This window comes from Montipora foliosa, chromosome 2 (genome assembly GCF_036669935.1).
Source record: "Montipora foliosa isolate CH-2021 chromosome 2, ASM3666993v2, whole genome shotgun sequence".
NCBI classification, from domain to species: domain Eukaryota; kingdom Metazoa; phylum Cnidaria; class Anthozoa; order Scleractinia; family Acroporidae; genus Montipora; species Montipora foliosa.
The window spans coordinates 24,102,775-24,120,090 of record NC_090870.1 but is presented as its reverse complement, the minus strand read 5'-3'; the positions used below and the strand labels follow the sequence as shown (position 1 = coordinate 24,120,090).

Genomic DNA, 17,316 nt, shown 5'->3' with positions numbered 1-17,316 from the left:
TTGATTTTTGATGGATAAGTTATTTGTTAATGTATTTTTTGATTTGTTAATTAAAAGTGAAGAATTTTCAGCGTTGTTGTTCAGTCAGTGTCAAAAAGTTTTAATACTGTCTATATTTATTTATTTATTTATTTATTTTTTTCATGTTCGTATCTCTATGTCTATGTTTAATTCAAATGGTTGCATTTCACTATAAGTATTGAGTTAAATTATGCTGTTTTTCCTACCGTGATCAGGTTGTTTTGTTATTTTAGTCGCAGAAATTGGCTCAAGAGTTAGTCAAATTAAGAAAAGATTATGCTGACCTCACTACAAAGTCTGCTAGTAGGTAACTATTATTCAGAGTTCCTATTTTGCTCAGTCCTCTTTCTTATGGTCGTCTCGTCGTTTTCATAAGACTTTAGGGCGTGAGTCGTATGCTAAACGAGCATGGAATTGGGCTCCTTTCTATTAGTATAGGTAATCGCATGGGGCCGAGTAAAATTAAGGATTAATATCACGCGTGTTTTCAGAAGTTGCTGAAATTGCCCGAGTCGCGCAGCGACTAATTAATCCTTAATTTTACTCGGCCCCATGCGATTACCTATACTAATAACAAAGAGGGCAAAATTACTGAATGCTGATTGGTCAATGAAGAGGGTATTTTTTCTTAATTTTGCTTGAGAAGAGGGCAAAATTACTCGCTCACGATTGGTCGAGCGCCAAAAATTCTCGCTCCTGATTGGCTGAACGTACGTCTTCCACATTCAGTTGGTTTCTTCTGTTTGAGCAAAACAACTTCGTCTTCATCAAAGTTTGTCTTTTAATTCGCGCTGCATTCGCCGAAAAGGCATAAAGATTAAGAATTGGCTTTAAAAGATGATCTGAAATTTGAATTTTCGAGTGACAAGAAAAAGGGCAAAAGGTTTTTTTCGAGAAAAACTTAAAACTTGGATCGGCTTACATGGCGTCCGGCGTAGCGGGATTGTGTGGTTGAAAAACAAAATGATTCCTTTCGTCAAGGGCTTTCAGTTTACCACGATATCTTGCACCTCAACAAAAAAGGTCACAGAACAATTTGCCATTGACAGGAGGAACGAGTACCTCAAATTTGGTGGATTTCTTTGGACAAACTGTTTGCTATGTTTACGGATGCGTATTTGCAAGTGGTAAAAACCTCGACAGCACAGGTGAATAAAATAAATTGAAGCTTAACATTTGGTTTAATCGTTCTTACAGTTGTTCACGAATGAAACTCGTATTTTCCTCTCGAGTGGATGTAAATAACAATCATCTATACTCGTTTTGGACGCAAAGAACAAGTTGACTTGCTTGTCTGTTTGTCAGTTGTTTTGCTTCCGAGCAAATACGCATCCGCAAATACGCATCCGTAATGGTGGACTTGAAAAACTCTCGTAAACAATAATAACAACAACAACTCACAAATGAGCAAAACATATAGATAAGGGGTCATGAAGAAACCTGTTAACACTGCGGTCGTTGATAAGTAACTATCATCCTATACATGACAATGAATAGTTGTATCGTCACATTGAGTCGCATGACGTTGTCGAGCCTGCATATCAGTTATCAACAGGTCACCGTCTTAGAACTTTGCTAAACTAAAGAGTCTGAATTCTGATTCTGAATCTGATTTCTGGTTGTGAAGTTCTATCTGCTCTGTCCTGCATAGGAGCCAGATGATCTGTACTCTCAGAGATGAGATAATGCTGAGATCCAAGGAGGTGATTGCACTTGAAACGGAAATCTCCACCATGCAACAGGTATTCGATGTAAGATATTCTTGACTCTTGAGACGTAAGGCCTTAGGATCTTTGCAGACCGGTGCACTGCTTTTGTGTGTCGGATTAGCTTAATCGTCTTTCAATTTTTTACCTGCCATATCTTTTAATATCGTTCGATAATAATTTGTTTCAAACATTATTTGACTGGCAGAAATGCAACACACTGGAGAAACCGCGACTCCAGCAAAAGAACCATGGGTTGAAAAGAAGACGGTCCGATGGTGACATCAGGTAACGAACGGCCTTCAGTGACTTCAAGATACATGAAAGTTTTTATCTCTGTCAAACGTGTCTGTGTTTCAGTTGGAGATCCAGTGAACCAACCTCAAGCTTAGCTTCCATCTCTTTTTGCTGTAGCTGCATTTCAAACATTTTTTGTCCAAGAACATCAAGTGTCTGTAATGATGTGTATTTCCTTTTGTCAAACCTTAGTCGGTCCCTTAAATTGAACCAGAATAGGAGCGGAAATTGTGTCCAATATCATTCTCTTCCTTCGTTATTTTTTTCCAGGAGTCATGGAAATTTTCACCTGGATTATAATGAAATCAAAAAGCTGACGAGTCTAAATACACAGTTGAACAAGAGAGTTCAGGAAGTGAGAGCCGAGAGAGAATCGGTGCTACAAGACGCTCAGGACCTCCTAAATGGAATGCAGGTGGAAAAGATATTTCAGTAAAATTGCTTTAAAGTGTAACACTACATGTCTTGTACGTTGAACGTGGAACCAGGGGATTTACTAGAAAAATTTTAAAATCACATGGTTTCCGTGAAAGAAAGAGCTTGACAACTGAGCATGCGGCATTCCTGCCTTGAATAAGTTAGCTCATGAACCGATTTTAGTTCTGACACATCGTTCGTTCCAAAATCCTTAAACTAGCAAGTTTTAATTTTTTATTTCTTTATTGGTCTTCGTATTTATTTATTTTATAATCAATTGTAATGGCAGCAACTTAAAGAGGCATTTGAAGAAGAGGTGGAGAGAGAACTGGAACGGGAGAGAGTCAATTTTGAAAAAGAAAAGCAGTCATTACAGGTTCGAATCTGGGATTTTGTTTTTATTTATTTTAGCCGAGCCAACGACGAAAATGTTGTCGTGATTTTCCTTTTTTTCGGTCCCAGGCTGTACTAACACCGCGGGGCCCATTTATTGATGTTCGCTATCCATTTTTTTAAACTTAACTGATAGATCGTTTTCCTCAAATTGAGGATTTTCGCTAACATTACAATGGTGCTAGTTTGGCTCTTTAAAGTGTGTAAAATAAAAATCCCCGACCTTATGGAAAGGGAAACCACAAGCGCTACAAATTACCTTTTGAATTAATTCTGGAGCTAAACAGTGATACGCTACCATGACCCTTTGAGTGAATTTGTGCATGTTCAATCTCCACGAATTAAGATCCACAATATCCACGGCTGACTCCGGTCTGGGCTGGTAGCTTGGTCGGTAGTTCAACGGTCAACTAATATGATGGAGGAGGCAGTGTGGTTAGAACGCTTGCCTTGAGATCCGGAGATCCCGCTCTAACCACTCGTTGAATTTGATCCTGGTAGTCCCTGGTTCAACTTCCCAGCTGCACTTGTAAGTAGCCAACTGGTTTCCCTCCGGCCGGTTGGGATTCTTAACAGTTGTTGTTGTGTTCGGTTGTTTCGTTGATTGTGTTTCATTTGCCCTGAAAAATCCCTATGGGGGAGCGGTCAATTAAGTATGTAATGTATTGTATTTTATGGTCCCACAGAAATTTTTCTCTTTCCTTGCCTGGGCTATTTTCATACTAGGGCGAAGTCTCAGGTGAATTTCTTGGGATTCCTATCACCACAAATTTAAGTTTTTCATTATCCAGTGCTTTATGGAAAAAATGCCCTCCTATTATACCAATAGTTCCCTCAGAAAAAGGGAGTTGGGTTAATTGGAAAAAAAATAAAAAAATTAGATGAGCGAAAGTTTTGTATAGTGGCTAGAGGTGGGTTTGGGGAGCTTTCACGGTGGTTGTCTTTTTTTGTGTAAGGCCTTCTGCAGCCATTTCGAAGGAAACTGTTGGAGCATTTTTTGCACAAGGCAGGTGTTGCTGCTATTACTAATTCTGTTATCCATTTAAATCTAGATTGCGTATTGTCAAAAGGCTGATAAAGAGCCATTCGGTAGGTATCTTGTAAAGGTGATTTATGGGAAGGTAGTGGTCAAAAAATTCACTTCTTTATTTTTTTTTAATGGGAAGGATTATATAAAGGAAATCGTATGACCTCGCTCATGTATTTCGTGATTTATGAGAACGAGTAATGTTTTGAATTCTCTATAAATTGCAAGAGCCTTATAGGCTCAATAATCTCAACAAAATTTCTGCATTGCACATTATAATATATTTATTCATTTGTCATTGACCAATCGGAAACGCGATATTTTGCTGAGTATGTAATAAACTTGGATATACTGTAACTAGATTTGTCAATAAAAGCGGCAAGTTATTGAGTGTCGTGAAATACTGAAATACTAATACTACGTGAAATACTAATGCAGCAATTGTATGCATTACCGATACTTGACTCAGAAAAGTACTTCCCTAGTTTAGCTTGTCGAAACGTCATCCCTCTCAGGACTGCACTAGCCCAGAGGATCAAATTCGTGTATTGTTTGTCGTTAGGCGTCAAGACAAAGCTGGAAACAGAAGTTACACAATTGACCAAAGAGAAAAATGCTCTTGAAATGAAAAGGTAATATTTGAGTTTTGTAAGGGCCTAACCATTCTGCTATTGGACTGTAATACTTTGCTATAAGAATCCCAAATGCCGCATCCAAGCCAGAATGTCATTTTTTTCAGTACTAATATTGTTATTTCAAATGCATTTTCGCTTTAAAAGAATATCATCGATATCTTTATATTAGTACATGTACTGTACTTTTTTGTAGTAAAAATTTGGAATGTGAACGAGATGAACTTCGCGACCAAGTGGAGGAACTTTGCAAAATGAGGATGGCGGCTGAAGAGTGAGTTCATATGCATGCATATGTAGTCCTAAGCTAGAATTTCTTTGGAATTGAATTCCTTAACCATTCATGCATGATGAGGTTGGGTGTGGTTAAAAAAGAACTACATCATCTTCTACAGTGAAACTGCAGATAACACAATCCTTGATTCATTAAATGTGAAAATGTAACAGATTTTCATACAGGTGGAGAAGCATGTCTCTTGGACTAGTATTTACTTACGCATGATTATGATTATGATCGTTATGCCGCTAGTGGGAATTAGGCTTTACTGTAATCCGCGATACTAGCAATGTTTGTCATTCGTTTTAATGCTGTCCTTTAGAAGCCCTAGACTGTGCCCAGTTAACTCTAAAGCCCGGCTTCAATTGACTGTGGGCCATAGTCTTGTGAAAGGCAAGCCTCTGACAGCGCCAGTAACGTAGCAGTAACCTCATAGATCGCTTTATTCTTGTTCACTTTCATTTCTTTGCATGCTTATCTCTTTTTTTAGGAAAGGCGTACAGGTTGACCCAGCTTTGAGTCCAAGAAAAAGGGAAAACAAAACAAGTACACGGAAAAGGTAACTCTGACAGGGTGGTATTGGTTACTTGCGTAGGTGAAAACTGACAAGTTTGCTTTTTTTAACAGAAGCAAAAGTATCGGTGTGATTGTCCGGCCTAACATTAGTAACCCAAGAGATACCTAAAAGTAAGTTATACGTCTCCTCATGCATACATTGATCAGTACCAAAAATACTATTGAACCTGGTTCTTAAATGGTCGCCGTTTTGAAATCTTTGTTTGATACATAAGCTAATTTTAGTCAAAACGAAATAACTTTTAAATAATAGCATTGTTTTATGAATAAGACGTGTTAATAATAATCCTGGCGAACTATTATAATACATGGAGGGAGCGTTATAGCTATGGCTAGTGGACAAGAGGTCAACCAGAAACATTGATAGGAATCGGTAAAGAGAGTCTGTAGGGTTTCTTGAATAGTCTTTCGCATGGAAAAGAATAAAATGTCTTTTTTTTGAGTGTATTATAAGAAAAATATGAACAGGCTCAAACAAGACGTGAATGTTAATTGTACGAACCTATCTATTTTACTTACTTCAAGTTTTTGCATGGTTGATCCACGATCTACTTAAAAGCTAAAATGAGCAAGACTGATGTAACGGTTAAGGAATATATTATGAAGGCAGACAACCCCAAGGATTCCGGCGAGGCCACGTGACGTGGCGTAATTGCGTTCCGACGAAGGAGGACGCATTCTAGTCGTCGTTTTACCAATGTCCCGAATATGTTTCGCGGATATCGATTGTGGTGCCATGCGATTTCAGGGTTTGGACTCAACTGATCTTGAATCAGACTGGCTGGCCGATGGGCACATCACCTCGATCTGATGTGATTGTGAATCTGTCATGCCTCGACATCGGATTTGTTTCGCAATGCCGGCATGCTCAAATGAAAGCGGTAAAAATTCCCCATATTTCCACGTGCTTTGCAGTTGTGTGTGTTGGTTTCACGGCTGTTTTCTTCGCTGTTTTTTTCAAACGTAATTGAAGTTGTGTTAATTGATTCGAAGTATCACTAGCAAATATGACTAAAGCTACTTATCAGAACATTAGAAAGCTGTGTAGTGGTGTGTTTGTAGGAAACGGACTTTACAATTCGCCCCCGCATGTAATGGCAATTCGTGTCGGCAACGACCGAGTTGTGATCTGTCAACTCGGCTGCTTTTCACAGGAGATTCAAGTTCTCTCTGCGTAGTGCCAGAAAGCACCCCACAAGTCCACTTTCCCTGAATATTTCTGGGTAATCAGTACAGTTTACTAATCTGTGTTTACTACAATTTTAATAGGTTTTTTTATCTCCTATGCTTTGCTGTAACTTGCAATTGTCGATCACAGCTTCATTCAACTAATCGAGGAACATGTTCCCGCATAAAACTACAAATCGCAGCCTTTCTCTTGCTATGAAGTTCATTGATAATCGTTACAATGACGTGACATGTGCTCGTTATTCGGTTGATGTTGAGTTTCCGTAGTCCACATGATTAGTTTTAGTTTAGTCCAAGTTTAGTTTTTGTTTGGTCATACCTTGATGAGTATTTGTGATTTAAGTATCTTTACCTGTGGTCCCTCCTTGTGGCCGTGTCTGGATTTCAACTTGCGTTGGTCTTGTCGACGATATACTATTCTGACTACACTACAACGAGCTTCGAGTGAAAGTTTATTTAGGATGTGTCAGTCAGCCGTACAAATGCAAGACAACCCTACTATAATAACAAAAGTTAAATATAATCTCATAGAAGTTGTGCTACGCCAGATACGAAAAACCACTAAAAAAGCACCCTTTAGAAGTGGGCAACAACATGTGGAAACGTATTCGTCATCTAATGCAGCAGCACAAAACCCCGAGGAAAGGGTGAAAATAATTAAAACAGCACATATAAAAATAAAGTAAACAGACAGGGAGACTGACTGACCTAGAATGACCTAAGTCTCCCGCCGAGACTGTAAAATACCCTTAACTACAATCTTGGACAGAATAAAAAGGAACAGCAAACCCCCATCCCCCCCAAAGCAATGATGAAGCCGCGCAAAAGCCAAAACGCGCCATTTTCCCATCCTTGATTTGGGGGGGATGGGGGTTACAAATTTCCCATCTATTTTGTCCAAGATTGTATGGAAGGTGTCAACGTCACGAAATAGTGGTCACCCTTAATTAGAGAGTTATCTTTTAACACATTTATCGCTTGAAAACACTAGTCACTGACGGAGGTCCAGACTTACTATACCCGGAGAAAACATTTTTGCAAACGCGCTCTTGAACATGGCATTACTCTCAAATCATAAAAAGAGTTCTGCGACAAAAAAGGACCATTAATGTTATTTCTCAGGAGTCACAAGACTGTGGACCTTTTATACCTCGCTGAAATACCATGCAACAATTATGAAAGACTGAAAGTTTTAGTTAAAACTTTTAAACTGTGTAGTGCACTTAAAGTTTGTTAAAATGACACGTTCGACGTTTCACTGACGGTTTACAAAAGGTTTTTGTGTGACTTAAGATGGTTTGCAACGGTTTTCAACGGTTAATCACGATTTACAGCCAATTAAAATAAAAGTCACAATGATTCACTGTCTCTTACTTCCACGACGAAATCGTGGAAAACCGATAAAAACCGTCGGTAATCTGTTGTAAATCGTGCTAATCCTTATGTTTGTCAACATAAATCGTGTTCGATTGCAAAGAATGAAAAAAGAAACAAATTAATCTATCTAGATATAATATCGCTAACAATGATCTGTAAAGGCACCCATACACTTCTTAAAAATAGCAACAAGGAAACAGCTACTTCGTGGTTTGCTTAGAGGTCTAGCATGAAATATCGGCGAGCAAGAACAGCGTACCTGATGTTTTTGGGCAGGTTCGAGTCTGGCTTGCAGACAAACTAATTTTTTTTTTCTTACTGTAATTATTCCTTCAATTACCAGCCGATGCATTTTCTATATATGTTTTGTAGCGTTCTGCCTTTAAGCGTATTAAAATAATTACAATGTAGTCAGGCATAAGTTTGTTTTGTTTTTTTTTCGTCTTCCACGCAGCAGAACTCTCTCGTAGTTAACAATGCATCCTGCACTTCATACAGGCTTATGATAAGTGAATTTTTTTATTCATTTTATATAAATTGAATAAGCACAGTTCTTCTGTTTTGTATGAGTCCACTGATAAATGACCAGGTTTGCTCTGAAAGCATTGAGCTTTGACTGAAACGTTTGTGCACAGATTTATTGTCATGATTGCTATACATGACGCTGTGAGTAACACTAGTCGAAGCTCTCAGACAATCTTGGACAGAATAAAAAGGAACAGCAAACCCCCATCCCCCCAAAGCAATGATGAAGCCGCGCAAAAGCCAAAACGCGCCATTTTTCCATCCTTGATTTGGGGGGGATGGGGGTTACAAATTTCCCATCTATTTTGTCCAAGATTGTAGCCCAGCTCCTGTGGGCCACACATGGCTACTCAGTGGATATAAAAGAGTAGAGACTTGAATAGGATTTAGTTAGGAGTAAAGATAATAGCGAAAGAGTAGTGCTACGTGGTGCTGCAGCAGAATAAAACATCGTTTGAGAATCGTCTCTCTGTGCTTCAGTTTGTCGGTGACATTCCCATCCTAACCTTATTGACAGCGTTCGTATCAGTAAAGTTCACTTACCTTTCATTTTCTGCGTTGTCTCGAATGATTTGCTTTGTTTTCTCCTCCTTACTGACTCGAACCCAGTGAATACAAGGAGGTTGTCTGTCTGTGGTGCACTTAACGATCATTCCTTAGTACAACTATCGTTTGTCAGGATCACTTACGATCGATCTTAAGTGTCGTTTGTTTTGTCGTCGCCATCAGCTTCTTTTCTTAAAATTTTGTTGTTTTACAAAGTAAGAAAAGTTGTTTGTGACCATAGATACAGTTGACTCCCGATAACTCGAACTTTCAAGGGAGATTGAAAAAGGGTGAGAGTTGTTGGAAGTTGAAAACAAAGGCCTGGAAATAAGGGGAAAAACGGTGTTTACTGTTTTTCTATTCATACAATATACATTTTGAATCAAGTTAAAATGGAACAGTTCATTTCTAAGTACTGTAGAAATCAGAACGTAACGTAACGTGAAATAAAACAAAGCAAAGCAGCAGGAGAGGTAAAGCATTAAAGTTGCATTAAAGTCAAGGTACTGCGAACTTTGCAGTTTTCAAAGCGAACAACGCCGGGCTACAGCTACAGAGTTCATGCGATTTACTTTTTCGAGAAGTAGTCGTTCGAGTTATCGAGAGTTGTAATAGATGCATGACGGAAATCCAGGGAAAATCGATTTTGGGTTCGAGTTAGCGAGGGTTCGAGTTATCGGGAGGCGACTGTATGAGCTGCAATTGCACTATTTTTTCTCATTTATTGCATTTTTCAACTAGTTAATTGTTATCATATTTTTCAGGTGAGGATAGAAACGCACCTTGTGCATACACGCTTGAATGCGGCCGAGTAGGCAGCAGTTTTCCCAAAGTTTTCTTGGGGAGCCTGGAATATGCTTTTTCACTTTTTGTCATTTTGTCTTACAAGCCTCATAATATACGTGAAAAAATTACTCCTGTTTGATTGCAGTTTTCGGGAAACATAGTGCAGAAAAGAGGTAATTCAGTGCAAAAAGAAGTAATTTAACCAATATTATGATTGGTGAATGAGTAAACAAAGTCAGAGAGAGCCAATAAAATGCGAGCCTTGCATGCGTGGATGGCGCAATTTTTGCGTGATTGGGTGATACGTTGCTTCTGTTTAACCATCTGGAATTTTTTTATTTATATTATTGACAAGTAATCACTTGATTTTTCTTTTGTAATTTGCAAAAATTAAGCACATGTAGACTACAAATTGCACTCGCCTTGCGAGATCGAGAAATTTTATTCGTCTTTGAAAAAATTACTCGTGCTTATTGATTCCAAATTTCGCTCGAAATCATGTGATTACCACCTATACTATACTCGAAAGTTAGGTGTCAGTGAAACATTTCTTGTAATTTAAAAAAGCTCCTTACTGTATTTAACAAATAGCACGCAATGACTGTGCAGGAGCTCAAAACAGAAAGCAATGGACGTGGAAAGAGGGTGTAGTTATTTAGTCTATATCGTCTATAATAGGCTTATATCAGGAGAGTTTCAGCAGATACATGGAATTCCCAGTTGTTTTCTCTTCAGACTAACTTAGACGACCAGCGGAAATTTTGTTTAATATAATATTAAAGGCACAAGTGAAATGCGGTGATTTAATTTATTGACGTATAATATTTATTTTCACTCCAAGTATGTATAATATAACGTTTATAGTCAACTCTGAAGAAAGAAGTACAAAGAAATATACTTTTTAGACTTTTTAAATATTATTGTCTTATTTTCTTGACTGTACCGTTTGCCTCTGTTTTCGTTGCAAAGAGGAGCGAGAGGTATCTCTGGGAATTGTTTCAATTTTGATGGGTTGAGAAAATGGCGATTTTTCTGCCCGAGTTGAAACTTAGTTATGATTGCGGGGCGTGTGATTGTAAAGAATCAGCTGAGCTGGCCTGTGTGCGGCATAGAGCTCAGAGGTGACCTTCCTTTGAGAAAGACCTCGTTGAGTTTGTTTCTTTCGTTCTCTTTTAATTTTACCGTGTTGATGATCGTCAATCGAGCTAGCTTATAGCCCAAAGCGAGTCCTGGTGTACAACAATTCAAATGGAAATGAGTTGCGTGTTCTTATGCAAATCAAACTCATTTCCCTTCCAATAGTTGAGCACCAAGGCTCACTTCGAAACTGAGACAAACAGCAACTCGGAAATACTCCTAATGGTTCTAAATGAGAAAAGCAATATCCCATATTTTTTGCATTTCTGTCATCACTAAATCATCATCCTTCAATGGTAAAATGTTCAGAAAAAAATCAATGTTAGAAAATTTTCGCGCGAACGTCCTTAAGACCGGGACACACGAGGCGACAAGCCGCAACGACAGGTCTCTGCGACAAGTTGTTCCGTGTGTACTACTTGCAAAACAAGTCGCTGCGACACGACGCCTGCTTGCTGCACACGCAGTGATCTCGATTGAAGAGGAATGTGAACTAGGTGAACTAGTTTTCTAATTAAATATGGCTGACCATATGACGCTCTCTCATTGGTTCATTTATATTTTGTCGAAGCGACTTGTTGCCGGAAGTGTACACACGGTGCGACAACGCTACTTTCGCTAATTTTGTCCCTGCGATTAGTCGCGCGAATTCAAACTGGTTTGAAATCGTGCGACTGATCGCGGCGACAAAATTCTTCCCCAGCGACAACGATTTTCATAAAATTAACCTTGTCCCACAAGGCAAATTGTTGCAGCGACTTGTCCCCGGGACGTGTCGCTGCGACTTATCGCCTAGTGTGTCCCGGCTTTTAAAGTTAACCATGTCATCGGCCCTTGCAAGTCCTGTTGTTGTTGTAAGTTTCTTTGAACATTTTGTTATCGTAGTTTTGAACTCGTGATTGAGTTGTTTGGTGTTACTAACCTCATTTCTCGGGCTGCTTTATAACCTACAACCCGCAGTTTTTTCCATTTGAACTGAGATAAATTGAACAAGAAAAAACAAGAAGAAAAAAGACGTATAGCCCGAGAAACGATGTTAGTAACAAACGCATTTTGTATCGAGATCCGTGAACCGAACAAAGAACGTATTAGAAAAGACCACCGCTAAATTACCGCGTATTTTCCGAGGTATGTTAATGACTTCGAGTATTCAGCAAGAGGAGATTGAAGAGCCAGTTTTGTTGTCATTAACAAGGGTCCAATATGTGCGTCATTGATACCTCCCTTCTGTTAAACTTTTTTGTCATGGCCTCTTCCCAATGTTCTCTTCCAGTTCCTTTGCATTGCGGTCCAATTGTTAGTTGACCTATGAGCTCATTATTTGACAGAAGATCGTGGTTGATGACCTTGATAGTCAAAGAATAATCATCGATCCTTTCGTTAACCACATCAAACAAGAACCCTTGGTTCCAGACGGGATTTATTCCGTTTGCTTTCTTAGTCTTTCTGCATTCCAGTACCACTCCATCTGCGTTTAGGGATACACTGACATACGGTGCTGCGAAACAAGTATAATTCACTTTAGATGAGGGACACTCAGCGGTTGTTAGTCACTCGCGCCCCTCATCGATTTTCCTTTTTTTCATTTTTCAAAACTAAATTTTGGGTGGACGTCAATCAAATGTTCCATGACATTAGTCCTGCTCACTTGGTGACAGTCGAATACATTTGATTGACAACCACCAAAATTACGTTTCAAAAAATGAAAAAAAAAGTCGTCGAGGAGCGCGTGTAACTGGTAACCAATCTAACGTTAAATGCGCACTATTTAGTTCACCGTAGCCGCGCTATGACTTTGATGCTTTTTGTTCCATGGGTTCTTAAATTCAGTATTAAAACATAACTGACAGCAGTCAAAAACCATTGCTTCCCACCCATTTATCTGGGTTTACTTAATTCGATAAACCTTGCATTTTAAAAAGCGAAAGTTCTGGTCAGTTTCTGAATGCGACCGAGTCGAAGCTGCCAGAAGGGGCTAACAAACTACTCTGATACTGATGAAACAAATTGGATGAAGTCGATGAAGATTTGATTTCGTATCCAGTCGCCTACGATCAAGTGAAAATCATACCAAGCTAGTGGAAGAGGAAATTGGGTCAAATAACGTTTAGATAACAGTTTCCTCTCTTTTGGTCTGTGATTGGAAGCTGCGGATGATAAACGCAATCCAACGCGACATGTGCTAGGATACAGTTGCTCTCGCTCACCCCGCGATCGAAGAGGGAGTCTGCTTGCAGGCTAGTCTATTACATACCAGTAGTCAGAAATTTGCTTGTCTTCAGGAGATTGGAAGCCTTTAACACAATTATATTCAATCTTGCACGGCTAAATTCATAGCGCAGTGACACGTGGATTTCACCTCTTGTAAGACTTAACGCACAACCGCGGGTCTGCAGAGAAATTTAAACCATTAAATGAGAATGAAGGAGGAAATAAAACACAATGACGCGGCCTAATAAACAACGCCTAATATCACTATTTTATTTGGTCACGGGTATCTCCCTTACTTCCTCATTCTTGTCAAAGATAATGCTTGGGCAAACATTTTTTTTCCGACTTTCTATTCCAATCTGGTTCAAACTGGTCGTACCTTTTAGGGGTTAAAAAAGCGGTTTTGGTATTTCTTAGGGTGTTAAGTCTCGAAAGGTCCACAGCGGGAGCTTTAGTGGTACCTTTTAGGGTATTGAGCCGAACAATTATCACAGGAAAATTAAACAATTAACTAATTTTTAATTTTGTCTTATTAAACCCATAATTTGGTACCTCTTAAGGGTGAAAAAAATTTCACACCGCCCCCACAAGACAGGATCTTGGTACCTCTTAGGGCCGGGTTCCTTTCAAAATTTACGACGAGCACCCCCGTCCGTTTTTAAATGGGTGTTCCCCCCCCCCCCCCCCCCCTGGAGAGCCAATACCTAGCTTCTCTGCGTTTGCCCTAACGTCTGCTGTTTTAATTTCTTCTTCGTTCCAAACAATGACGAAAAATGCTGGTATGACTTAAAGGGTGGGTAGCTAGGTCACAAAACAACCTGTGTTTACCCGCATGCATTTAAAAAACGTAAAGAGCTTTTACTTAGGTTTTTTTTCTGTATTTCTTGTGACAGAAGTATTTTCGAACGAAGACAATAGTTGGAGCTCGCACGCAATTTTCGTGCTATTAATTGCGAGTGAAAATGGACATTTATTGAGTCTTTATCCTCACCCTCTCCTCCACTGTGGACTGCCCAAATGTTTCATCACCTTAGTTGGGGTCAACATTGATTGGAAGGGGAAGGGAGGGGAGAGGCAAAAGTACCAGGTGGTCAGGAAAGAGAGTCGTGTACAGGAGTTTCCCAATGTAATTTGTTTAGGATTAGAGCCGGCTGGAGTAAACGACTGTGATCCGAACTTCTATGTCCTTGATCTATTTACATAAAATCAGTTTAGAGGAAAGTTGTACCACTGAAGTGAATTGTGTACAGTGTAATGCGTTACTTTTCCCAATACAATATGTGGTTTTACTACTATATTAATTAAGTTTCAGAATTCAAACTTGATATTTAAAGTCCTTTAACTCCCTTCTGTAGGCATTCCCGTCTACTTCAGACCTTCAATACAATATGTGGTTTTACTACTATATTAATTAAGTTTCAGAATTCAAACTTGATATTTAAAGTCCTTTAACTCCCTTCTGTAGGCATTCCCGTCTACTTCAGACCTTCAAGAGGCAAAATGTCTGCACGCTTCGCCGTTTTCGTGAAAAAGAAAGCTAAGTTTCACATGTAAAATTCAAGAAAGTAGCAGCATATATCGATCTTGCCGTGATCGACAATATCTGAGAACTTAATTTGCGTTCCTCATATTGTGTTGTGGTTTGCTCCCTGGGAACAAATAACTTGTTTTTGCCTTTCATCATATGTAGTTGGGATTTTGGTTCTTCAGATACCAAGAAGGCAATGTCCTCAAGCCGTTGCACTTGAACCGGCATAAAAGAGCGAAAGGGATCGGACAGTTTCACATTTTTAGACTAAACGCCATGAGTTGGTGGTATATGAATTTCGAGCATTTGGTCATAAATTATTTCATATCATCCTGTTAAATGTCCCGTTAAAACTTGAACTTTTTACAAAATCTGTCATCTGAGGCGTACTATCAAACATTTGAGTAAAATCGTGCAGTAATTTTCTGTGTAAAAACCGTCCACCAGCTTCGACGACAACAACACGTCGAAACACGCAGAGTACAAATGAGAAAATAAGTAAAGAAATAAATAAACAAACTGTAGAACGATGACGAGCTTCGGAAACAAAACAAAAAAACTTAATCCACTGAAGTAAACTCAAGTTTGTAAATATCCGCTATGTTTCAAGCATTTGGTATGTGAACAATGTATGAATAACATGGTTAAGAGTGGACGGGAAAATTATAATTGAAGTGGAGAGCCCTTGTTTTTAAATGTAGCGGAAATGAAAGTGCTTGTTGTATAAATTGCTAATATAAAACGTCCAAAACGCTTTTCATTATACCGAGATGATGTGAAGTCACAAGAGCTCAGTAAACCGAGAGCCAAAGAATACAATCGGATGATCATTGGCCACAAGCTAATTAAGAAAATGCCTTAGCTAAAAATTACCGCCGAAGATGGAATTAATGTTTAGGTTTGTTTTGGAGCTCAGTTTATTTTTTAAGAAAGAAATGATTTGTTAGTCGGTGTGTATCATACTGTTTTGGTTAAAACCCTGGAATCTCATTTTCCTTTTCGGTAGTTAAATAAAGAAATGTTCACGGAATCACCGAATAATCACCGAATCACCTTTAGAAGTGCGTAAAAGAGCGGAATATTTTCATGGCACCATTGTCCCTAGTTTTCTTCTCTCCGCCGCTCAAAAGTGTAGAAGAATATTAATACAGACCAGCATGACAGTGATTTCTCAGATATTTCACAGGAATATTGTTATGAGATTGAGTGGAGTGCACGACATTCCTTGGCGCCAATCTTGTCAGAAATATAAGCTCCTTATGGCTGTTTAGTGGTTTTATAAACACTTTGAAAATAATGCAAACATGAATCTTGCGTAAATTTAAGACAATACAATGCATGACTGTTTTTTTAACCTTTTCAATCTTTGTGTTCTGTGCAATGTTCTCTTTAGTCTCAGTGTCAACTTTCCGACCTGTTTTGCTGAAGCTGTGTAATTCCTCAAGCTTCTTTCTTTGTTTTTCCAGGTTAGTAACTGGATACCTATTGTTTTCGGCTCTTTTCCTTGCTTTTCTTAAAAATAAAATTAAAATTGTACGAGCGTAGCAAACTAAGATCGACCTGTGTTTCAGTGGTCAACATTTCAATAGGACTAACAACATTAAGGTTTAAACATTTTCTGTGACACAAAATGCGTTGGAATTATGCGTAACTCATACCTGGGACTTAGGCAGTAAATCTCTCCAAAGTATCGTAGGTTCGCTGGGTTGAAATTTTTCCATGTTAAAATACACATCCGTGTAACCAATCATTTTACCTCTGCTAAACTTGTCGAATGCATATAATCCAAGACGGAGAATTAATTCCCTCAGTTCATTTTCGGAATAACCAATAAACTCAAATGTCTCGTTAAAAATAGGTTCCCCACTGTTGCTTTTTATTTCCGTACGGTAAATGTTGCAATCGTCCGGAAGAAGTTGAAATCGCACCTGTGTTGGAGGGTATTTTCCATACCAACGTCGTGGGACACTTAACGCGCACATAATGTTGATAAACAAATGAGAGTTGTGAAAATTATAAAACAACGAAAACTGGACCTGACAAGGTCTTTTGTCAGATGTTGTCGATGGATCTTCATCGCCCTCACACGGATTAATAACTGATGAGGCCTTTCTGCACGATGGATATGACGGTGAAACGTCTCCTTTATTTGATTCAATGAAGTCTGCATCCACGCTATTGCCATCTGGTGTGAGACCAAGGATAGGTTCTACCTCGCTTTTGTTTCTTGATTTATTGAGATGAACTTTGCTAGCGCCATTCCGATATCGGCAGACAAAAGTACAGATAAAAATTACCATAGTCCCGCAGCCTATTCCTCCAGCTATTGCTATTACCACAAAAAGGAAATCTGTAAAGACAGAATAATGCAGATCATTAACATATAAGGGCAACCGAGTGACCATCTGCCGGCGGACTAGTTCAGAATAATTGAGCAATCCATTCAATACTTTACTAACCCTCCATAGCTTGGAATTTAAGTGACTTTGACTCGTCAATCTACTTCGGCAGTTAAATATTTCATTATCTCAGCCAGTATCACCCTTAAATATTGTAAAAATATTTGATGCGGCGCGAACGTTTTGAAGCGGGGCTGCTTATACAACGTGTAAATTCGTGTTCTCTGTACCACACTATTGGTCACCTCCTTCAACGGAAGACAAACGATTTTT

General features: G+C 38.9%; 2 protein-coding genes across 6 annotated transcripts in view; one reads left to right on the top strand and one right to left on the bottom strand.

The window, feature by feature from the left end:
- LOC137992720 (uncharacterized) overlaps window positions 1-10,680 on the top strand; it is a 41,397-nt gene extending 30,717 nt beyond the window's left edge. For 2 of the 5 annotated variants that reach the window (XM_068838206.1, XM_068838207.1), the window contains exons 20-30: window positions 255-328; window positions 1,673-1,763; window positions 1,936-2,015; window positions 2,295-2,439; window positions 2,731-2,817; window positions 3,887-3,923; window positions 4,424-4,493; window positions 4,690-4,767; window positions 5,261-5,329; window positions 5,398-5,457; window positions 9,747-10,680. In XM_068838206.1, the coding sequence (XP_068694307.1) occupies window positions 255-328; window positions 1,673-1,763; window positions 1,936-2,015; window positions 2,295-2,439; window positions 2,731-2,817; window positions 3,887-3,923; window positions 4,424-4,493; window positions 4,690-4,767; window positions 5,261-5,329; window positions 5,398-5,455 (789 nt within the window). In that variant the 3' untranslated portion in view covers window positions 5,456-5,457; window positions 9,747-10,680. The remainder of the gene's footprint in view (window positions 1-254; window positions 329-1,672; window positions 1,764-1,935; window positions 2,016-2,294; window positions 2,440-2,730; window positions 2,818-3,886; window positions 3,924-4,423; window positions 4,494-4,689; window positions 4,768-5,260; window positions 5,330-5,397; window positions 5,458-9,746) is intronic. The other 3 variants (XM_068838203.1, XM_068838204.1, XM_068838208.1) reach the window with 2 other exon arrangements.
- Window positions 10,566-17,266, bottom strand: LOC137992723 (synaptotagmin-C-like). The gene is made up of 4 exons (XM_068838211.1): window positions 17,104-17,266; window positions 16,303-16,994; window positions 13,160-13,295; window positions 10,566-12,403 (listed from the first exon to the last, which is right to left on the bottom strand). The coding sequence occupies exons 1-4, from the start codon at window positions 17,108-17,110 to the stop codon at window positions 12,093-12,095; spliced, it is 1,146 nt and encodes a 381-aa protein (XP_068694312.1). The 5' UTR covers window positions 17,111-17,266; the 3' UTR covers window positions 10,566-12,092.
- Window positions 17,267-17,316: the final 50 nt, after the last annotated feature.

Coding starts and splice junctions, on each gene's coding strand:
- LOC137992723 (XM_068838211.1), bottom strand. Junction 13,296..16,302: donor ATTTACTGCCTAAGTCCCAG/GTATGAGTTACG, acceptor ATTTCTCTGCAG/ACCCGCGGTTGTGCGTTAAG. Junction 12,404..13,159: donor AAGCAAATTTCTGACTACTG/GTATGTAATAGA, acceptor CTTGTTTCGCAG/CACCGTATGTCAGTGTATCC.